We start from the raw sequence: 25,204 nt of genomic DNA, 5'->3' as shown, positions 1-25,204 counted from the left end.
GCTTTTCTTTGCCCAGCTTCTCTGTTGTTTTCATGGTCATCAAGCTGCTCTTTGCTTCCATCTGCTGGACTTTACCTCTTAAAAGTAATTTGCTTTTTCTATTTTCAGTCTTCTGAGGTACAGTGTCTAGAAAGCCTCTTTGAAAAGAGAAGACTGATATTCCTGCAGCTATAACTCAGGCTATTGGACAATGTATCTAGGGGGTAACAAAAACCAGAAGACTTCTTTAGCCCAAGAGTAAATCTGTTCTCTTGCCTGCTTTTGTTTGGTATCAAATCTGAGATCCTGGACTAGAGACAACTGTGTGACTTGGGGTTAGGAAGTTCTTTGTAACTCCCATTAAATTCTTGATTGTTAACCTTTGTTTCTTAAATTCCATTCAGGAACTCTGTAGCCTTCCCCACCCAGCAATCCCATAGATGCTGTGTTGGCTAAGGCTCTAAGATTAGCCCTAGTCCCAGAATCCTCTTAGAGTGGCATGCAAATGAGATTCCGTAAAGTTGGCAGGTTCTATTTTCTGCCTTTATAATGCATATTTACCATCTACAAAAGTCCTGACACAACAGTTCTATATCTTCTTAGTCTTCCTATTTACCATTATGGCAAATCACGACTGGAAAGAGATTTTGTAAGGTCTCTCTTTTTAAGGATGCTTTTTAGCATTTTGTGTTCTACAGTTGGAGAGGGTAAAAATGAAGAGGACTCAAAAATAACAAAAATGAAGGGGTTAGAAATGGAATTCATAAGAAAAAGTTCAAAGGAATAGGAGTTTTCCAGAAAATTTTAAGACCATTCTGGTTGGGTAAAGTTCACTATGTGGAAGTTTTATTATTACTTCTTAACTACTATAAAGATAGTTCAAGTGAAAACTGAAAGTCTGTTAGAAAAACTCAGTATAAATTGCAGACTCCTTGTGACATTTCCATTTGTACTTCCAGCTATAAACCTAGAATTATTACCTTCCTTCTGAGGAGCAGCAATTTTTGAGAGAGGGAAGGAGCAGTTTATCTATCTTTATCTTGAATGAAGTAGAGATATTAGTTACAAGAAAGAAGTAAGATTTGCTTAACATTTAAAGTAGCATTGACCTGGCTCAGATTTTTATCACTTGAATAGACTCTACTGCTGTTGAATTGAGACAGAAGGTAAAAGAAGGCTTAACATGGCCTTCTGTGCATTTTCCCTTCCTTATCTGTGTTCCAGACCTTATTAGCCAGTGGACATATTAAATTATACTGTTTACTGGCTAGCCCACAGACTGTGTTAAATGTCATCTTTGTTTTTCTAACCTACCGCTTCATTTCTTCATTTAATCTAAATGCAGTCAGACACTTGCTAGACAGCAAGCTTGAAACCTCACCATCTGAAACACCCCTGGGATAGGAATTTTACAGAAGACAGACGTGTTTGGAGAGTTTAGAACTGAATTAATGAGTTATAGGAAAAGAATGATTCAGATTTTGTGTGTTTCTGTTAGAAACCTTCACATTTTTCTAGCAGTTATAGGTCTTTAAGTGACAGTTCTCTAGAATTTTAAAAGCTGTGGTATGATCTTACCAGTCAGGGCAATCCCTCTTCCCCTTCCCATCCCCTCTGCCACCTTGACATTATATTGGTGCTATATTCCTTCAGCTGCTAAGGTTGTAAATTGAAGGGTGTTAGAACATTTCTGGACTTACTTCCTTTTTCATTGAGCAGCATAAGGCCCAACTTCTCCATTTTTGTTGCCTTTGGGAAATTTAGGAAAAAAAAACACAATACTTTCCCTTCTTTTTTTTTTCCCTCCCTTTCTTTTCTTTTCTTTTCTTTTCTTTTTTTTTTTTTTGTGTGTGTTTTGTGTTTTTTTTGTGTTTTTGTGGTTTTTGTGTTTTGTGTTTTTTTTTTCTTATGCCTTTGAGGTACCTTGGTGATATAGTAGATAGACCTCGAGGCCCTACAGTTCACAAGACCTGAGTTCAAATACATGATCATGCCAAATATTTCTACTTGTATTTTTTTAAAGTTAGTCTTGACTACTTTATATAGAATATTAAAATCTCTGGCTATTATTCTTTCTTAGAAGTTATCTTAGTGACTTGTGTTAAATGCAAAAAATGGGGTGGTCATTTTGCAGTATTTTGGAAGAGTTTCTGGGAAATCAGTTTCAATACATGTCAATTGGCCAACTAAAGGGAAGCAGCCAAAATTTCCATTAGTGAAAACTAGTTATGAGTTGGAACTTGGATATTAGTTAATTGCATTTTCTGGTTATTTTAATTTCTTCACCTTACTCATTTTCTGTTACTTAAAGATAGGGACAATGGTAAAAGAATCATTATTGTTCATAAGTTATTGTTCATGATAATATATATTATAAATATAAACATAATATATTAGAACATCATTATAGGTTTATACCTAACTACAAATAATATTTGTAACATTTTTATGTTAACATAATAGAAGTACTAATTTATCATATCATCATTATTATTCATGTTTACATAGCATTTTAAACTTTACAAGAGCAATAGGAAGCTTATAACATCTAAAAATTATTCCTATAAAACTCCATGTTCCCCAATCCAGTGACACCAGGATAAAACTTACTACTTGCCCTTGGCCAGCTTCTATTTAATGGAGCCTGTGGTTCACTAAGATACCTTTTTTTGTTGTTCTTAAATTCAAAATTCTTGTCATTTTTAAGAAGTCAAGAAAACATCTTTTTTCTTCCTCAGCATTATAAAAACAGATTATATAGTGCTAAGTACGCTTGTGTCTCACAAGTGAAATCAGTTCCTCCAGGATTATTTTGTAGGGATAGGTAAGGATGGCAGCTCAGCTCACTTGTTACTACATGGTTGTTCCATCTTGTCCAATAATTCACATCCCCATATAGCATAACATGCTGCCACCATCTATGGGATTTTTTTGGGAAAAATATTGGAATGTTTTTCTGTTTTTTTTTCTATAAATTAAGGCAAACTGGGTTTAATGATTTGTCCAGAGTCACACAGCTAGTAAGTGTTTAAGGACTTATTTGAACTCAGGACTTCATAATTCCAGACTCAGTGTTCTACCTACCAAGCTACCTAGCTCCTGTGACTTTGCTAGAAAATCAAGGGATAGTGCAATGTGGGAAAGGAGGTGGTGGACAGTGTGGAGAGGTAGGGAGTGAGGAAGGAAAACGATCTTTGAAAATGTCAAAGTAAGACAAATAAACCTACATACCTATAACTTGGAAGAGGGACTAGTAATACTGCTGGTATTATGGTATTGTAATGTTTGGGCTGCTGCCGAAATCATAGGCTTCAGTTGCTGTTTTTGTTTTAATTGGCACATCTGGCTTCTCCACATTGATTTAATTACAATGACAGTATTTATAGTACCTTGTAGGCAGGCAGCTAGAATGGTGCTTCTAAATTGTTTAAATGTAGTAGACACCTATCTTAATATTTGTTGATGACAATCCAAATATTAAAAAAATCATGAGCATAAAGGGCTGATTGATAATAAATGAACCTGTGACCCTTTATGTTTTGTCAAATTTTATTTTTTTCAATTAATGAGAATATATTTTCTCTCCCTCTAGCTATCTTCCTTCCCTAATTGAGGGTGGAAGGGGGAAAAGAAAAACAAAACCCTCATTTCAAACATGCAGAATCAAGAAAAAACAGATTCCCATGTTGGCCATAGGTAAAACATACACGACATGTCTTATTATGCATCTTAAAATCATTAACTTTCTGTAAAGAGTTGGGTAGCATGGTTCATCACTTGTGGAATTATGATTGATCATTATATGAAGTCTCTAAAAGTTGTATATTTTTTACAGTGTTGTTATAGTATGAATTGTTCTGGTTTTCTTCACTTAGTCTATATCTTCTCATGTCTTTTAAAGAGTGTCTTTTAAAACTATCCTTTTTATAATTTCTTTCTTTTTAAAACCACAATAAGAAAGGAAGACTTTAATATTCCTTTTTTAGAGTTAAATAAATCTAGTGGAAAATTAAGCAAGATGGAAAGTATGGGACTGATCAGTTTATTGGGAAAAGTATATTTGATTCACTTGAAGCTACTTTTGAACGGGAGTATTAAAAAAATCCATACATTTATCTTCTTTCTATGGAATCTTTAAAAAAAATTATCATATGTTGGATCATAAAAAAATTTTCATTGTTTTAAATTTTTTTTAAAGTTATGAACTTAACAAAGAGAAAATAAAAGAGCATCTCCATATACAAAATAGATCATAAAAAGATTAAATGTGAAACCATCAATTTTTGGCCCTTATTGCTTTCTTTTAAAAAAAATATGTAACAAATCCAACTCATTGTTTTCAAATATTTCCTGCTTGTTTTAGCTTTCTGTAAAAAGACCTTCTGTATTTTTTAAAAAAAATTCTAAATTAATTGGCTAATTAATTTAGAACTTCAATACAAAATAGAAAAAGAAAAAAAAAAACACTGCCATGTGCACAGTAGAACATGAGAGAATTAAAAATATAAAGCAATATATTTCCATTTCAAGAAAGACTATATAATAAGTATTATTATACATTGGGTCCAGCTCTGTCCATCATTTTTTCTTGTAGTTTTTCTTTTGTTCTCTGCTGTGTACTTTTTACTTTATTCTTTTCCCCTCTCCCCCAGTCATAAATTCTTACAGCACAATATGATTCTTAAGTTTGTAGTTCTTTGTAACAAAAAGAAAATTTAACCTTTAAACCAGAAATATCAAGGACATCTACTACCTACTGTCATGTTATGTTAACATAACAAAATGTCCTGGAATAAAAACAGAAAAGTTGGGTTATCATCTTTGAATTTGGATCTAGATTTTTTAAATGTTTTGATAGCATGCTTATAATAATGATATTATTACTTGAGGTATGAAGACAAATAATTGATTTCTATCAAAAGAAACTCCTTAATGTATGAAAGCTTTTGTATCTAATTTAGAAATCTAAACCCATTTATGTCTGAACCTTTGTGACCCCCTTTGGAATTTTCTGTGACCCCATTGGGACTTTTTTTTTGGCAAAGATACCAGAGTGGTTTGCCATTTCCTTCTCCAGATCATTTTTCAGATGAAGAAACTGAGGCAAACAGTTTGAGTGTATTTTGTCCAGGATCACATAGCTAATAAAAATTAAAAGATGAATTTGAACTCATGTAGATAACTCATTGAACTTGTACAGGTCAATTTTCTTGATTCTAAGCCCAATGCTCTATCCACTGCACCATCTAGCTGTCCATTTCTTAAGTGGAAGTATTGCTTAATTTTTGTCCTTTTATCTCCAGCTTTTAGCACAGAACATGAGCCATAGCAAGTACTTAGAAAATATTAATGTTAGTTAATTAACTGTGATATTCTGTGATTTATAGTTATGTGTAGCTTTGTCAAAAGGTTATTGGTGTTAAAGAGAAGTCTATATTTGGGGGAATGATTTGGAATTGTTGAAAGTACTTTGTAGTTTCCCAAATACAATCTAGTATTCTAAAATTATTCAATTTTGCATTGATCTCATTGTTCATTAATAGTGTTTTGTGATAGGTTGATTTTATCTATTTATATACATTATATATATTTGGTGATGGATCATCTCTGTGACCATTCTGTCAAATTTTATTTCATAGTTTGGGCAACAGACTTTCTTCATCTATTTGATTTTTTTTTTGTGTGTGGATAATTGGACAAAACTTCTTAGTTAATAGGGAATCACATTTAGGAACTTCTATATTGTTCTGGGGCTTGAGACAATCAGGACAGTTTTATGGGAAAACAAGAAAATTTGGGAAATTTCATGTACACACATATCTATCTATCTATATCAATCTATATCAATTTCTATATTGTGCTACACCATAATTAGCAAAGTCTTTGGCACAGAGTAATCAGCACTTGATGCTGATTTATTCAGGCATTTGTGATAGCAGCAAACCTTTATGGCAAACATGTTTTATGCCTTGCTTTATATTATAATGAGACAGTTTTATCTTTTGTCCTGTCTTTTGTGTAGTCTTATATAGTTTTCACATACGTATGGGAAGCACCATTTTGGTTCTTTAAAACTAAATGTAAATAACCGAAATTTTTTTTTTTGGAAAAAAATCAGTAGTAAGCACAGTGAAGTAGATTTGTACCTTTTGTTATTGTTGTGTCCAACTCTCTGTGACCCTGTTTGGGATGTTCTTGGTAAAGATACTGGAATGGTTTGCCATTTTCTTTTCCAGCTCATTTTAAAGATGAGGAAATGAGGTAAAGAGGATTAAATAACTTGCCCAGAATCACTCAATCAGTAAGTGTCCGAGGCTGGATTTGAACTCATGTAAATGAGACTTCATCACTCCAGGCTAAAGCTGGATTTCACCCCATAACTGCCTCTTTTTACTTTTTAGCAGTCCATTGTATGATGATGGAACTCAACCAATAGGTATTTATTTAGTACCTCCTATGTTCCAGTCATTATGTTAGGTGCTAGGGATATAAAAACATGGTTTGTTGGAAGATCTTCTGTGTAAAAAGCCTCCTTGTTTCCCTCTCATAATTTCACCAAGAATGACCTTGATATATTGCTAAAATTATATTCATTAAGGTTTTTATAGAAATAAGAAAGAAGAGTGAAATTGTTATGCCAGTTTCCTTTAATTGTTCTGCCTCAGCCCCCCTGGTGGCAACCCTCCCCCCCCCCCCCTTCTGCACCATTAGTACTGATATAATTTAGAGCTGGCTATTCTAGGATCATAAATTGTAAATGATTAAACTCAGATAAGGGGGAGATCTTCTATATCAGATATCCTGGCTCCTAGGTCCTCCTAAGTTATCAAGAATTTATGGTCCTCACTCCCAACCTGCCAGAACCGAATTTATAGTCTGCTCACCAGTGTTCTATTTCTCGCCTCCCCGGACCATTAATCCCCTTCTTTGTCTCTCCTGATTGCTGGAGCCCTATAAAGAACCCCTGGAATTCTTCACTCACTACAGAATGCTTTGAGACTCGAGTCCCATTCAATCTGCTAGGGTCAATATGGATCCTGTTTTGGTCCCAGACAATCTCTCCCTCTTAAATAAAATATTAAAAACTCCCTAATCTCTATCATGCCTCATTTTCTCCAGTATTACAAAATATTAACAACTTTTCATGTAACATATCCTATCCTGTTATCCTCAAATACATATCTTTCTTATACATGGCATAAATCTTTAATAATATCATTACTATCATATCATCATGATTAAGTAGTTCTCTCCAAATCAAGAGTCATTGGCATAGGTTGAGCACCAATATACCTGCAATTAAATAGCCTAATTAGTTATTAAAACCACTGTTTTATCACAATGTAACGTAGGGATTCAATGATATTAATAATTGAATATTTTCTCTCTCTGTCTGCCTCTGTCTTTCTCTCTATTTCTGCATATTTGTTTGTCTTCAGTCTCTCCCATTAGGCTGTGAGCTTATTGAGGGCAGGGACCGTCTCCAAGACTTAACAGTGCCTGGGACATAGTAGGTGCTTTATAAATGTTACTTGATTGATTGAAACAGTGAAATCTCCACTACATATTTGATTTTCAATGTTGTCTGATATTTAAAAAAATCAGCCAAATCACATGAAAGTGGGAACATTTACTCGACTTTCAAAGCCTTTGGGAGTTGAGATCGGGGTTTCTGTGGAATAGGTTGAATGTTTATTGTATTTAGTATAGGGAAATCTCTGTGAAGAAACTCCTCATGCAAAACAGCAACTCCTTAGTATCCTCTCCATTTGAGAGCTGCTGGGAGAGATTTAATGACTTGCCTATAGTCACACGGCAAGAATTTGTCAGAAACTACAATTGGATGCAGGTCTTCCTGAACCTAAGTTAGGAAGGGCTTTGAATGCCAAACAGAAAATTTTTAATATTTCTTTGGAGGTGATAGAAAGCCACCCAAAAGTCATGACATTTTTCACAAAAGAAGACAGATCTGAGATAAATAAGTATTGGAGAGAAATTGATGTGTTCAAAAGATTTCCCAGATTTTGGCTATAACATCTTGTTCAATTTTTAAAGGCATAGCCTTTCTTTTATAGTTATAGGACAGTAAGGAGAGGACAAAATTGTTAAAAAAAAACTGCAGAGAATATTTATTGGATTTCTTTGTTTTATTCTTCATTACTAAAAATGACTAAAAATATTTCATTTAATGCATAAAAAGAGATAGATGATCAATGTGAACATATAATTGGTAAACCAGTGTTAGAACTGAATGTTTGGATACCTAGCATTTCATTTGGAAGCATAATGTATTTTTGATGTAGGTGGAATCCAACAGCCCTGAAACTACACAAATTAGTGAATAGAATGACTTCTCCTTAGTAACTGAGGTACCATCTGATGAATTACTTCTTTCATGCCTCTATGTTGAAAGTGAAATGATCCCCAAATTTTATAGTTTATTAGAATGAGCATTTTATTTTGCTAAACTGTGCTTACTATAGGGTCACAATGATGATGTTGGTCATTTTTGATAGATTCTTGAATCTGGTTTTGAGGTAACAATTATCTTTGCTTTTTCAAATGAGGAAATTGAGGCAGAATGAGATTCTTAGTGTTCCAAAGTTACAGCATCTGAATCATTTATATAAATCATTTCATGATTATAATAGCTTGTTTAATCTTTTGAAATTATGTCTGGGTGATCTTGAACAGGTCATACCTTTCCTTTCCCCAGTAGCCTTTAAAACAATTACTGGCAATTTTGTTTCAGTAAGAGGAGTTCTGAATGACTTTTAGCTCAAACCAAACAGAAAAAAGCACATTTAGTTAGTGAGAAAACATTTCATTTTGAAAGCATGACCAGCAACAAATTGGATTTCTCTTCTGTTGTTTTTTTCTCCCTCCTGACCATGTTAGGGACTTGAAATGCATCTAATAAGCAGAATTCTTTTTAGCAAACATCACACTGTGGTCTAATTCATGTTCACTTTCCTGAATTTTCACTTGAAAAAAAAAGAAAACTTTGCCCCTCCTTGGAATTTTTATTCCTTCAAACATCAGAATGTCTAATTTTTTCTTAAATCTCTCCCTTCTCTCACAAATAGATAGATTCCAGAAGATGAGTCAAGAGAAAGTCACTCAGTTCAGTGTGTTTGTTGCCCTCTTTTTTTAATCAAGGTACTTGAGAGGGAAAATGGAAAGTATAACAAAGATATAAATTAGAACAGGCTAAGGAAGCTATTGTAAAAGGAATGGTGAATGGGAGTAATAAAAAAAGAAAGTTTAAACTTGATATAAGAATACCTTCCTATTTATTGAATCCTCTCAGAGAGAAATAGTTCCCTCTGAGTCCTGGCTTCTACTTCCTTGGTGGAGGCTTTGAGGCAAAGAATAGATGGCCACTTATCAGATACAGTGTAAGAGTCTGCAGATCTACATGTCTATGACCTTGGAGAAGAAAAAAAATATTTTTATTTCTCTAAACTTTGATTTCCTGTTATCTTCTATATTATTTTATTCCTTTAAAACATAATTCTATTATTGTACTGGAAGAAATGATGAAAAGATAGTTTCAGAAAAACTGGAAAAAACAAGATCTGGTACAGAATGAAGTGAGCAGAACCAGGAGGATATTGTACATAGTAACAGTAGTATTATAATGATGATCAACTGTGAAATATGGGGCTACTCTGATCAAGACAATGACCCAAGACAATTAATTCCAAAGGGCGCCAAATGAAAAATGCTATCCAGAGGGACAGTCAATGAACTCTTAACACAGATTGAAGCTTATATTTTTCACTTTCCTTATTTTTCTTGCTTTATTTTTTCAAATATGAGTTTTCAAATATGGAAATGTATAAATGTACGTTATACATGTCTACATTTCACATGTATAATGGGCATCATATTGCTTGTTTTCTCAATGCAGAAGGGAAGGGCTGAAGGAAGGGAGAAAATATGGAACTCAAAATTTAAAAAAACCTTGATGAAGTCAACAAAAAATTTTAGGAAGACCTGGAAACTCTTTTCATCAGTGTGCCAAAAGAGTCCAAGCTTATTTATATCTCTGGGTGACTTTAATGCTAGAGTAGGCTCAGACTAGCAGAAATGACAGGAAGTCCTTGGAAGGAATTGAGTTGGAAACAGCAACAGCAATGGTCACTTACTACTGAAAACTTGTGAATCTCGTGAACTTTGTATAATCAACACAATAAAACTTCATGAGTTCATCCTTGCAGCAAACATTGACATTTAATAGACTATGTGATTTTAATGTGAGTGTAATGAAGGCGATAGTAGACTTACCTTCTCTTAACTGAATATTCTCATTCAACAAAAGCAGAGGAACCAAGGCAAAAAGACTATCAGAAAAATTAATGTCTACAGATTAGAGTGCTTCTCTGAGAGGGGACAGTTTGTATTAGCTTGGGGGGTAAAATGAGACAATACACAATTGGCAATAGTGGAGCAGAAAAGGCATGGGAAGCTTTCAGAGATTTGGTAAACTGCACTGCATTTGCTCATCTGGGTCAGAACATATGCAAACATCAAAATTTGTTTGATGAAAATGATGGGGAAAGTCAGAAGCTGTTAAATAAAAAATGAAAATTCCATAGTGTGTACCAGCAGGAATCTAAGAAAGTAGTATTCGATTCCATCAAAAGTAAAGTACAATTGAAACTTAGAGACATGTGGAATTCTTAGCTCGGTAAGAAGGCAGATGAAATTAAGTTTTATGTAACAATCTAAAGTGTTTTTTATGATTCACTGAAAGCTATTTATGAGCCAAAGACCAACGATGCATCTCAACCATTCAGTGCTGATGGAGCCATGTTGATTAGTGATAAAGATATGATCCCAGGGAGATGGTCTTCTATAATATTCTCAACAGACCATCATCAATCAGTGCTGAAATCACTGACCATTTACCTCAGGTTGAAATCAAAACCTTCCCAGCTGAAGTTTCCTCTGAAGAAGAGTAATAGTTACTAGGATACTTTTGTATGACAAAGCACCTGGTGCTGATTCTATTCCAGCTAACATTTACAAGGTGGGAGAGTTCATTGCTCATTAACAAAACTAACTGAAATTTTTTTCCCATATTCTGAGAAAGGGTCCATAGATTCACAAGTTGCCAAAATAGTCTATGGTACTCTTTAAGATACTTTTCAGCTCTGAGTGATGCTTCAATTTTGTGAAATATGAATAAATAATGTTAGGAATCCTCCCCATAGGAAACTTGGATACAGTATAGCTTCCTCTTCTGCTGAGACAGTCAACAATAATATAGGTTTTGTTAAGGTGTGTACTATGTTCAGTGGCAGGTAGCAAAAGATCAGACTTGTGAGAAAGTATATGGCTTCTAAGTATTTCATCACCAAATATTTAGTCAGCCTCAAAATGTGGGAATTATTTATAGTCTGTAACAACATTGCTTTGTTGTATCTCCTCTGTGTTTGTATGGATATTGGATTCACTAATTCTAACTGAATCCATAAAAGCCTCTTCTTGGAATTTTACCAGTTGTCTATAACTAGAAAAGTTTTGGGAATGATTTTAAATACCCTGTAGGAAGGTATGCAGAAAAGAATGTTCTCTAAATCAATCTACTACAGGTTTAAAAACATAATAATTCCTTGTCAATGCTTTAATAGCTAAAAGAACTTTGGACTCTGCTGAGAAAATTAAGAAATTTGGTATCTTGGGCAAACACTCAATCGAAGCATCATTGTGTTTGATGTACAAGTTGACTTTTTGGAACACTGACTAGTTCAGCTCATATTCTTTAGAAATTTAGGGGTTTGTTTATTTTGAAGGGGTCTATTGTGTGGCAAACACATGGATTATAATCATAAGCAGCTACAACAAAAGTCATATAAGCACCATTCTTTTCAATCCTCATTTAATAGTTGAGGAAACTCAAACTTGCCCAGGGTCACACAGCTATATGGAGGTACATGAAAAATTCTACTTCAAAATGGACTTTATTTGCCCCCAAATTTAAATAAAAGTGAAAGTGATTTTAAAAGATTTTAGTTAATTTTTGGTATTCATACAAACAAATTCAATTTCCTTTTGAAAAGATCATGCAGGCAGCAAAATAGATAGAGCACTGGAATGGAGCCAGGAAAACCCGAATTCAAATCTAGCCTCTGCTACTTACTATGATCCTGAACCAGTCAGTTCCCCTCTGTCCAGCTCAGTTTTTTCATCTGTAAAATAAGGATATTAATAGCAAGTGCCTCTCAAAGTCCTTGGAAATACCAAATGAGATTATGTTTGTAAAATACTTTGCAAATCTTTATTACAATAACTATTAATACCATCTACCTCTAAAGTTTTTGTAAGGATCAAACAAATATATTTTTGTAAAAATACTCTGCAAACCTTAAAGTGTTATATAAATGCTTACTATTAATATTTTTCTCCGTCAGGGGAAAAATCATTTTTTCTTTCTAGTGCAGATTAGAATTTCTGTGTTTTTTCTCAAATGAAATTTTATTGGTGTTGCTTTTTTCCATCATCAGAATTTCACATAGTATTCTTCCCCTCTCTTCCAAAAAAGCATCTCGTATGACCAATGACTTTTTTGTGAAGCAAAACATGAAAGGGAAAGAGAATTGTCACAAAATCTGATCCATCTCTCAAGCAAACCTCAAAAGATCATCAACAAAAAAGTTTCCTTTTCTCCCAAGTTCTTGGGTAGGCATGTTTTCTCTTATCTCTCTTCTGTGGACAATAAGATGTTCTGCAGAATTTTGCCCTGTGCTCTTTGATCACTGGCAGGTTCTAGAATTTGAGTGCACAATGACGGATTACAGTATGCTCGGCATCAGGTGTTCCCCAACTCAACCCATAAGGGCCAAGGTAAGGACAGGAAGTGCAGCTGAGACCCAGCTGTCTCCACTCATGCAGCCCAGTTAGAATCCCTTATGTTCTACATCGCAGTCAGCTGGGAGCTCTGGACATAGAAGGGCATCTTCCACTACAAGTGTCTTGGGACAATTGGGGTGAGGAAAGAGACACAGGCTTCCTCAGAAATCACTTCATGCCCACTGCTCTCTGGGTGACTGGATCTTGACATGGGCGCACCAACTTTGAAAATCTTGCTTCATACTCTCAGTGCCCTCCTACCTCCTTCTAGTTCACAGCTTTTTTGCAGTTGTGTTCCGATATCCTTTGCATCTTGTGAAGAGGGCAACAACCAATGGGCATTCTTTGTTCTTGCAGTTGGACATGACTATTGCTGGAGGCATCCTTACTATGATTACTGTGGCTGTGATTGCCCCTGGGATCCCTGCTGCTTTGGTGCTCACTATTGCTGTCATCAGAACTGTCTGCATCCTTGTTATCACTGCCCTTGCCTTTCCTGCCATTGGACTGATGGGTAGGTAGGAGTTCAGGACATAGCAGGGCATCTTCTAAGTCTTCCAAATATGCCAGAACAAACTAAGGGTGACCAAGGAAGCAAAATGAATTCTTTCTCAGAATTCTGTTCACTTCCTCTGGATCCCTTGAAACATACATGGTGGTACCTGTGACTAACCTAGAGCTGGAGTGGCAGGCTTGATGATTTTCAGCCAGAAATCCTGATTCCTTCTCTTCCTGTAGTTCTTTCTTTTTTCCCACTTCCACCACTTTTTCTCTTCTCTCCATCGTTTGTTTGTGGCAGAGATTGTGGCAAACCTAGCTGCCAGGAAGGAATGTCTGAAAAGGAGCTGGAGCTGGCCCTTTATAACTTTCCTCCTCCCAGCCCTTCACCCTGCAGGGATTCCCATGGACATCTTAGAAGGGGTGAACTCACATCTTCCTAATGAGTGTCAGCCCTAGAAAAATTATTTTGTTCTTCCTAGCCCTTCTCCCAGATTCACACCTCAGTTTTCTCAGGCTTCTCCAAACATAGTCTGCCTTTGCTAATGGCCTATATCCATAAAGATGTAGTATTCCCAGTTTGGCTAATGACCCTTGAAACATCTGATTTCATTTGCATTGGACAGCTCTCTTTTCAACTAGGTGCTATTCTATCCTTTAGCAAGGAGGGAAAAAGGCAATGTGGAGTTGGGAAAAGCTGAGCAAATTGCTTGAGTTCCACAGCCTGCTACAGCCTCTGAGGCAATACTGAAATCTGGCTGATGCCAAGAGCAGTACTCTATCCCCAAAAATCTTGTCTTCCAAATATGTCAGAACAAACTAGGGGTGACCAAGGAAGCAAAATGAATTCTTTCTCAGAATTCTGTTCACTTCCTCTGGGTCCCTTGAAACATACATGGTGGTACCTGTGACTAACCTGGAGCTGGAGTGGCAGGCTTGATGATTTTCAGCGAGAAATCCTGATTCCTTCTCTTCCTGTAGTTCTTTCTTTTCTCCCACTTCCACCACTTTTTCTCTTCTCAGTTCTTAGAAAACCACCATCACCATTACTACCACCACCACCATACCACGAGTTGATTTTGTTTTTTCTTTCTTTTTTAACAGCTTTTTATTTTCTAAACATATGTATAGTTTTCATCATTCACCCTTGTAAAACCTTGTATTCAATTTTTTTCTTCCTCTTTTCCTACCCCCCTCCCTTAGATGGCAAATAGCCCAATATATGTTAAACATGTGCAATTCTTCTATACATATTTTCACAGTTATCACGCTGCATAAGAAAAATCAGATCAAAAAGGAAAAAATGAGAAAGAAAACAAGAAACAAGCAAACAATAACTAAAAAACGTGAAAATACTATGTTGTGATTCATACTCAGTCCCCATGGTCTTCTCTCTGGGTGCACCTGGCTATCTCCATTACAAGTCCATTGAAACTGACCTGAATGACCGGTTTGAAAAGAACCAAGTCCCTCAGAATTGATCATTGAATCATCTTCTTGTTGCTATGTACAATGTTTTCTTGGTTCTACTCACTTTACTTAGATTCAGTTTATGTAAGTCTCTCCAGGCCTTTCTGAAATGAATCTTGCTGATCATTTCTTATAGAATATATTCAATATTCATAATATTAAATAACACTCACATACCATAAGTTATTTAGCCATTTCCCAACTGATGGGCATCCACTCAGTTTCCAGTTCTTGCCACTACAAGCTGGTATAAACATTTTTTGCACATGTGGCTCCTTTCCCCTTTTTTATGATCTCTTTGGGATACAGGCCCAGTAGAGATACTGTTGGATTTGCACATAGTTCCAGATTGCTCTCCAGAATTGTTATCAGTTTACAATTCCACCGACAATGTATCAGTGTCCCAATTTTCCCACTTCCCCTCCAACATTCATCATTATCTTTTCCTGTCATTTTAACCAATTTGAGAGGGTATTGATACCTGGAGTTGTCTTAACTTGCATTTCTCTAAGCAATAGCGATTTAGATTATTTTTCATATGACTAGACATAGTTTTAATTTCTTCATCTAAAAATTGTCTATTCATATTCTTTGACCATTTGTCAACTGGAGAATGGCTTATATTCTTATAAATTTGATTCAATTCTCTATATATTTTAGAAATGAGGCCTTTATCAGGACCCTTGGATATAAAAATGTTTTCCCAGTTTACTGCTTCCCTTCTAATCTTTTCTGCATTGGTTTTATTTGCACAAAACCTTTTTAACTTAATACAATCAAAATGATCCACTTTGCATGCTACAATGTATTTTGGCTACAAATTCCTTCCTTCTACACAGATCCGAGATATTGTACTTTGCTTATAGTATCACTCTTTATGTCTAAATCATGAATGCATCTCAAACTTATCTTGGTATAGGGTGTTAGGTGCGGGTCAATGCCTAGTTTCTGCCATATTGATTTACAATTTTCCCAGCAATTTTTGTGAAATGGTGACTTTTTATCCCGGAAGCTGGGGTCTTTGGGTTTATCAAACAATAGATTACTATAGTTATTGACTATTGTGTCTTGTGAACCTAACTTATTCCACTGATTGACTACTCTATTTCTTAGCCAGTACCAAATAGTTTTGATGACTACTCCTTTATAATATAGTTTTAGGTCTGTTACAGTTAGGCTACCTTAATTTGCATGTTTTTTTCCTTAATCCCCTTGAAATTCTTGACCTTTTGTTCTTCCATATGAACTTTGTTATTTTTTTCTAGCCCTGTAAAATAATTTCTTTGGAGTTTGATTGGTATGGCACTGAATAAGTAGATTAATTTAGTAGAATTGTCATTTTTATTATATTAGCTCAGCCTATCTGTGAGCATTTGATATGGAATATCTATTTTTAAATATATATAGCAGAAAGGTAGAAGTAGAAGATGGAAAATAGATGGGTAAAAAACTCTACCTCTTAGAACTATTGTTCCCTTCAAGGCTTGACTCAAGTGCCAAGTCCTTCAAAAGACTTTCTTGATTTTCCCATTTGATATTCCTTCATGTCCCCTCCCCCATCACTTTATTATATTTATTTGGTGCATATGTATTCATATAAATATTTATTTATATGTATATTAATCTTTTCCAGAAGAATGATAGAATTTGTGTCCTTATAGCCTCCCTGGTATGTCCATTTGAGCATAGGGGACTTTGGATCAGTTTGCATTTGCATCTTCTATGCCTGGCATAATGTCTAGCAAATAATAGTTACTTAATAAAAACTTGTTGCCTGATTGAACAAATACAAATTGATTATTTTATATCAAACTTTATTTGAAAATTGATCAATTCCATAAGGAATCATGTTCTGTTGTGATTTAGTTGACTGAAAGTTCCATCTTTAATTTTTACTCTATAGCACAGTGTTACTATCTAATCCTTCCATATGATCATGAAATCTTGTATCTATATTACAGATTAATTGAAAGATCTTACTAGAGACATTTGCATTAATAACACTGTTTATAAATATCTGTTACTCTATGATTAGATGTGTTCACTCTGAGAATTAGCTGCTCTAGATACTCATTGTAGCTCAAGTCTTTGGCAAAGATTCTTAATTCCATGAATTTTTTTGATAACTATTTTAACATAATTAATTGGTTTCCTTTGTAATCCAGTATCTTTTATTTTATTCATCAAAAAGAAAACAAAACAAAAAACCCAAGCTATTGTCCTTTGGTGTCCCCAGAATATCAGAAAAGTCCACGCCATAAAACAAGTACCCCTGAGGTCTATGGTGTTAGACCAATGCAAGAAATGAGGTCATTATTGGGCAACAAACTGAACATAGCGACTTCAAGCAGAGAAGTCAGGAAAAAATGGTTTGAGATTAGGTAAAAGTCCAACTACAAACATTATGATATAAATGTGTATATCTATAGCATACACATAACCCCAGCCAATATACGATGGAAGTAAAATATTAAACAGTTCCTCAAATAGCAGTTCTAGGGACAGTGAATGCAGTGAAAATAGTAATTTTCATGAATAACTATAAGATAATATCTGACATTTATACTGTGCTTTGTTTTGCAAAATACTTTTCAAGTTATCTCAGTTGATTCTCACAACTCTGTAAATTGTATATATTAGTTTTCCATTTTAATAATTACTAAACAGTCTTAGAGAGGTTAAACAATTTTTCCAGGCTTCCACAACCAGTGCATATTTGAGAGAAAACTCAAATACAGACTTCTTTGATTCCAGGCCTTTCTTTACTATGTTACCTATTTGCTATAGATAATAAGTAACAATGTTATGAAATTGTATGTAATAAATAACAATATTATTAAATTATATAAAATAATTATATGTATTTTGTGACAATATCTAAATTACATATTATACATATTAATTCATGTTATTAAATATTTTATATGATTATATTAGATTATGATTATAAGTACATTATAATATACCATATGTATATAAAATAAGTTACATATTATGTGGTAGATAACATACATAAGCATGTGTCTTTGTGTCACTCCCTAAACTCTTAATCTAGAAGATGTAGGTTGGCATTTAAAGCCTTTATTAGTCTAGTTTTATCCTATATCTCCAGGTTTATTTTATTTAACCTCTAAACTAAATACCAAAAAATGAGCATTTCTGTAGAAAGATCAGAAAACCAAAAAAGGATTTTATATGAAACAGAATACCCATTTCAGAGTGTTTGTTTTTTATTAAAAATGTATTTGTTTTGCACATTACTTTCAAAACTGCCTTACTTATTTGTATTTCCTTCTGAATTTTCTTCTGTTCTTTTCTGTGCACAAAAAAGTGTTAATCTCTTGTTTTCATCACTTTTGCTAATCTCCTTTTCCAGCCTCTCCCTTCATTAATAAAGAGAAAAGGGGGACACTCCTTGTAACAAGCATAGTCAAACAAAATGAATCTTCATAGTTAGCATCTCTGAAAAGTAGGTCTCTGCTCCTTTTGCTTGTAATTTCTTGATTGGAGGAGGGAAATGTAACTACAAGCTGGCTCTTGTTACTTCAGACATGTGTTCTGGCTCTATGTGCTCCTGTTCGCACTCACTTTGTCTGGGTGGGAAGCCTTTCACATTTCACTTGGACTTGTGGATGACTTTTTGTGCAGTTTTGGGATGGATAGAAATGAATTACTATACTTCTTGATGGATTTCTGGATCATCATCATCATTATTATTATTATTATTTTTTGATGTGAACTTCAAGGTTTTGGTGGAGTAGATTGGTAAGAGCTGGGAAACTCATCTCTTTCAGCTCTCTTGTCAGAAATGCCTCCAGGTTCATTGAATATTCTTTTCTCTCTTACACACTATATGTTCTAATCTAATTTTCCAGCTTGCTCTTCCCCCAACTTGGCATTTATACAGATTTTCTCACATACCTGGGACATACTTCTTCCTCATTCCTGTCTCTTAGAATCCTTATTTTCCTTTAAAGCTTAGTTCATGTCATATCATATAAACCTTAGTACATAGATCTTTTCAGATCTCCCTACTTGTTAATGTTCTTTCCTTTCTCAAAGAATCATGTTTAGATTGATCTGATGACATGTTGTAACCCTGTCTTTCCCTTATCCTCAGCTCCAGAATATAAGCTCTATAGTGCCATGCAGTTAGTAGGTGCTTATTAAATGCCTGTTTAATTAGTTTGTTGGGGTGAATTTATGTATACATGTATATATTACAATATAGTATAAATACATATGTATGTGATTTTCCAAGTGGAAATTTAATTATTAAAATATATGATCATATTTGGAGAAAATGCTAATGGGTAAACTCATATTCTTATATTTAATGTACTAAAATAAGGCTAGAAAGGCATACTGGCTAGTAATTAGGTCTTGAAATGATGAAGACTAGGGATCCTCTGACACATTCTGTCTCTGTGACCTTGGGCAAGTCATTTAATTTCTTAATGTTTCAGACAAGTCCTTAAAATTAGAAGTTGCAGGGAAGGTGCCAACTTGTATTAGTAAAGGGAGTTAACTATTCTGGGAATTTTTTGCCAATAAAATCACAGGTCTAGAACTTTTCCCTGTCTCTAGGAGCTGATACAGTCATTGACTGCATAGAGAACCATATGTCCCTTTCCAGCAAGACCAACTTTTGCTTCATGGAAATTTGTGGATTTATTTCCCAAGTCCAAAAGGAAGTTAACAATATAGCTGGTGCTAGAGATAGACTCTAGTCTTACTTGCTGTCAGAAAAACTTCATTTTATTCCTACTTTTTCACTGCAATAATGCTAAAGGAAAGGAGACCAAACAAGGCTTCCTCAAATGAATAAAATTTTGAGATAGTATCTTTACTCATTTATTAAAACTTGAAGGAAAAATTGTATTTTCCCATACCTTTTCAAAGGTATCTGACCATATATCTAACCAATGTATGAAAAAATATTTCACTAAAATAACCAATATTTTCTTTTTCTTTTTTAGTTATTGCACATAAGGAGTCTCTTCTTCACATCGCGATGAGATGGGATTTGGTTAAATTTTCACAGTTCCTCTTATGTCTCCCGGGGGGAAGACAGGCCCTAGCTTTGAGTAATGAAGAGGGAGATATGCCATTAGACTTGGCTTTGAAACTTGGGCACTGCAGATTGGTAGAAATCATCAACAAGTGAGTATCTGCTTGAAATGATACTTTCTCTTTCAATATTCATTAATTATTGTACTTGACAAATGAAATTCTTTTAATATAATCAGAGTTTGATATTATCATTAATTTGGGCAGCCAAAGAGCCAATGTTATGGAATAACAACCAAAGGTGCTATTGATAGGAAGCCTTTTTGGAGGGAGAGGGGCTTGTGATTCTGTTGCCCTCATCTCTCTAGTTTTTACTTTTTCCTGATTCTATTTATTAGCTGCTATTGTAGGGCACACGTCTTAAACTTTTTCTACTCATGACCCTTTTTGCCCAAGAAATTTTTGAGCAACCCCACATATATATAGGGTATAAAAATAAATATACATATGTATATTTATATCTATATAATAGGTATACAAATTAAACATTAACTGATAATAATCCTAATTTCACAATGTCCACATTCTGTTACACTACCCCATATAGGGTCACAACCCACAGTTTAAAAATCTTTACTATAGAGGAGCAAGAGTAATTATTGAATCCTTGTTACAAAAACTGATGGTGGCCACTATGGTAGAAGATTGGAAGGGAGGAAAGCAGAGTAGAGGAAAAACTATCTTCTCAATGTGATAGAGGTGGATAAAATCTTTAATGGTTTATACATTGAAAACACCTTTCTTCCTCAATTACCTGTGATATGGTTTCCATTCTCTCCAATCCAAATGATTCACAAAACCTTTCTTTGATTTTCATGATGTTATTTTCTTCTAATTCTCATGTTTTATTTTTCTGATTCCTTCCCTTTTTCTTCTTTCCACTTCTCTTTAGCTGTAGATTTGGTCTTCCACTATTCTCCGACTGTCACTTCTTCTCTAGATACGTTCACTCTATCATATATTACAAAAATTATCTATATCTATATGATTGTTAATTTTATATCTCCAGATTTGTTCTTTCAACTTCTCTCTAGTTTTTATTTCACTAACAGGTTACTTCTAGTTGCAAGTTCCACTGATAGGAAATATGTCAAAAAGTTAATTAGCTCCCTGTCTTCCAAATAAGCATTCATTTCCAATTTTTTCATTCCTTCTTCACCTCCACTTTGTAGTATCCTTCTCTTTCTTCAAGATAAAACTGAGGTTCCTTTTCTGATTCCTCAACTGCTATTACCCTTTTTCCAAGCCACCTTGCATCTAACTACTTTTTATTTATTCTTTTCATATTCACCATATATCACTTGCTGTCTTCTCTGTTACTATGTTTGTTCATTTGGGGTATGGCTTATTTTATTATTATAGGAATGGTTCCCAGGACTTCAGAGCGCAAAATCATTTTTGGTTTCCTCTCATCTCCCCCTCCTACTGTCTATTATTAAGCCACATTAATTTTCTCTCCAGTGTCCATAAAATCTCTTTCTTCCTATCTATTATCTCATTGACTATTATAATCTACTGTTTTGTCTCTTTAATTTTATTCTAGTGTTATTTATTCTACATGTAGTTGCTAGAATGATCTTTCACTATGTTACTCTTCTGTTCAGATACAAACAATACTTTCTCTTATTTACCATACTAAATCCAATTTTTTTCAGTTTGTCTTTCAGTGCAGTTTGCTATAATTTCATATTTTTTTTTCCTTCTGGCCAAGTGGTTTGTGGTATGCTTCCACTATAGCAGTTCTTCTGCTTTTCCTTCACTAATTCTAATCTAAATATTCTCAACTATGCCTTTTCCCTAGTTGGTTCATGGATTTCCACACAGGAGTATATTTTATTCATATGTATTTGTGTGGTTTTAAAAATATAATATACTCTTTTTAAATATGGTGTATCTTTTTATGACCATGTTCTAGTTATGTATCATACCTCACCAGTCCCAGTGATATTCATAAGTTGTTTACCACATTGTATTTTGCTTATTATTCTATTCTATACATTTGTATATGAACACTAGAGATCATAAATGATAATATTCCATTTCCTATAAATTGCTTCTTGTAATTTTGCATGTTGTTCTCTTTAAGAGAAATTGGCAATCTCTGTTTTTTCTACCCCTCTAAGTGAATCATCTTCTACCTTAAAAGTTAAAATCATTAAAGACTTTTTTATATCAATCCTATTTGTTTCTAATCAAAACCCACTTTTTTATCTCTAATCTACTTTTTATGTTCAGTATCCATTCATTTACATTAATTGAAAATACTTACTATGAAGTATGTAGAAAGGAAGCAAGCAAGCATTTATTAAGTACCTATTATGTGCCAGGCACTATGCCAAATACTTTACAATTTTTATTTCATTTGATTTTCACAATATAAGTGCTATTATTATTGCCATTTTATAGGAAAAAGACAAAGAGAAGTGAAATTACTTGCCCAGGTTCATACAGTGTCTGAGATCAGATTAGAACTTAGATCTTCTTGATGTCAGGTCTGGTAGTGCCATCTTCTGACCTAGTAATTTGGTGATTACTGTTTTAGGCATTGGTGGAAAGTAAAAGGCATGCAAAATGAAATCCTTTCTACCAATCTAGTTGGGAAGATTTGATATATTCAAGAAATAGTTGAATTTTATGCAAGGTGAGGTATGACACATAATTAGCATGGTCATAGAAAGATACATAAAAAGATTTTTAAAATGAGCAAAAATATAAAGACCAATGAGCTTTATGCCAGTTCTTTGAAAAAAATTTAAGAATGAACTATTTGCTACTACTAGACTTCTTTCTTTGTGGTTTGACTTAAGTGGGTAGAAGGAAGGAAAAAAAGGAACATAAATAAATAACATAAATAATTCTTTCCCCATATCCTACCAAGCCAGGGGAAGTGTGGGGAAGGAGAGGAAGAAGCAAAGCAATGAGGAACAGTTCAGAGGGTAGTTAAGGAATAGTTTTCATTCATTTGTAAGCAATGGAATGAATTTAAAGTTCTTCAAAGAAGAGTGAAAACACTGTTTCATTGTTCCCTCAGTCATTAAACAGATGGTTTGTGAGTTCTTAGGAAGTATGGTGATCCCCAGAAGCTAGCACAAGTTTGCCAAGAACAATTCATACCCAGTTTGCTTCATTTCTTTTTTGAAAGTTGTGGACATAGTATTCTTGGACCTCAGCAAGGTATTTGACAAAGTTTGAGTTTGGATAAAACAATAATATGAGATGAGAAGATGATATAAATTAGTAATCATATTTTTTGGTGGGAGAATAGAAATTGATCTGAGATGTAAAATATACTTGACCAAGACTCATTCTTTACTTTTTCATGTCTGAAAGAGTTCTTTCTTGTGCTATCCAAAATACTATTTGAAATTATAGCCATTAACTTTGAAAAAATCCAATAAAGTGATTTTTAAAATTATAACTTTTTATTTTCAAAATATATATATGTGGATAATTTTTGACATTCATCCCTACAAAACTCTGTGTTCTAATTTTTTTCTTTCCCTTCCCCCCTCCTCAGTCAACAAGTGATCCAATATATGTTAAACTAAAGTGATTTTCTTAAAGTGTAGATCTAACAATGTCACCCCCCTTCCTATTTAATAAACTATACTGTCTCCCTATCTCCTCCAGAATCAAATATAAAATTCTGTGTTTGAATTCAAGTTCCTTCATAACTTTGCCCTACTTTTGAATATCTTCCTGCCTTCTTATAACCTTCTCTCTCTCTTCTCCCTCATGTATTCTTCAATCTAGTGATACTGGTCTCCTTGCTGTTCCTTCAGTGAGACAGTGCCTGAATGTAAGCATTTTCATCAGCTGTCTCTCATGTCTGGAATTTGCTCCCTCCTAATCTTTGTCTCCTATCTTCACTGTCTCCTATGTTCTCTGATTTTCTGCACGTCCCAACTAGTCTCACCTTCTACAGGAAACCTTTCCTAATCCCTCTTAATTCTAATGACTTCCCTCCATTAATTACTTTGAATTTATCCTGCAGGTAGCTTGTATGTAAATGGTTGTCCACATGTTGTCTCCTCGTTTAGACTGATGTTATTTTAATCTTTCATTTTCGAAGAGAACTACTCATATCAGAAGGATGGAAGCTATTAACTTTACTTTCTCCTCCGGAGTCATCAAAGACAAATGGCAATACAAAAGGCAAAGGTCAAGATGACTGAAGATGGTCCAGAATGAACTAGTTGAGAGCGGTCTTTCTTTGTTTCTCTAATCATTAGCACAGTGCCAGGCACATTGTAGGTACTTAAATGCCTATTGATGAAATATTGACTGAGGAAGGATTCTAAGCTCAGGGCAGATCTAAAAGAGTGAGGTTGGAAATAGGTCGGATACTTTCTGGTTCATGCTGTGCCAGATAGATTATTTCCAAGTAAGTATATAAACATGTTTATTTGGCTGTCAAAGATCACATACAAAACCTTTTAAGCTTTAGGACAAAAAAATCACATTACAGAGAATGTAGTCACATTTAATAGAAATGAACAACAACATTGGTCACACAGGTAGTTTCTGCTAATGGCAGAGTATAGCCTGGAGATGAATGAACTCTGTAATGACAACCTCTAGAACATTCAGCTCTGGCAGATTTTTTTCTGAGGCAGGAAAGTGTTATTAAATGAAAATGCCAGGCTTGATTACAGGTTAAAAATTCACATTAGTTTGGAGCAACAATACATTTTGTCTCTTAAACAGCTTGCCAAATCTCAATCTTGTTTTTGCCTCTCTGTCTCTATCTCTGTCTGTCTTTCTTTCTGTCTCTCTCTTTTTCTCTCTGTTTGTCTTTCTCTTTCTCTCCTCCTGTGTGTCTCTCTCTGCTTCTCTCTTTCTGTGTCTCTGTCTCTCTCTGTCTATCTCTGTCTCTCTCTTTCTCTCTGTCTCTCTTTTTCTCTCTCTGTTTGTCTTTCTCTCTCCTCCTGTGTGTGTGTCTCTGTCTTTCTGTGTCTGTCTTTGTCTGTTTCTCTCTCTCTCTCTCTCTCTCTCTCTCTCTCTCTCTCTCTCTCTCTCTCTCTCTCTCTCCTTCTTTCCTTGTTTGTGTGTGTGTTTTTTTTAAACAAACTCATCTGATCCTCATATTTTGCTTAAATTTTCAGTCTTCATGATTTTGTTTTGTTCCTTCAGTCTCCATCAATAGGCATTTAAGTACCTACAATGTGCCTGGCACTGTTCTACGAACGTGCTATGAAGTTGGAGGAAGAATTGTCAGGAAGTAGAAATTGGGTGAGATGCTATGAAGGAAGAAATGTTAGAATTTGCTGACTTTAAATAGGGAGTGAACAATGAGGTGGCACAGTGAATAGAAGGCTGGCCTGGAGTC

The 25,204-nt window shown here is 34.4% G+C and overlaps 1 protein-coding gene across 1 annotated transcript in view; it reads left to right on the top strand.

Moving 5' to 3' along the window:
- The window catches only part of LOC127558906 (rho guanine nucleotide exchange factor 28-like), a 188,461-nt gene that overhangs the window by 128,733 nt on the left and 34,524 nt on the right, over nt 1–25,204 (top strand). Inside the window, exon 6 of the mRNA XM_051992288.1 lies at nt 19,785–19,968. Within this exon, the coding sequence (XP_051848248.1) occupies nt 19,785–19,968 (184 nt within the window). The remainder of the gene's footprint in view (nt 1–19,784; nt 19,969–25,204) is intronic.

The sequence above is a fragment of the Antechinus flavipes genome, chromosome 1 (genome assembly GCF_016432865.1).
Source record: "Antechinus flavipes isolate AdamAnt ecotype Samford, QLD, Australia chromosome 1, AdamAnt_v2, whole genome shotgun sequence".
Lineage (NCBI taxonomy): Eukaryota > Metazoa > Chordata > Mammalia > Dasyuromorphia > Dasyuridae > Antechinus > Antechinus flavipes.
Note: the sequence above shows the minus strand (reverse complement) of the source record. Positions and strands in the feature narration are given on the sequence as shown.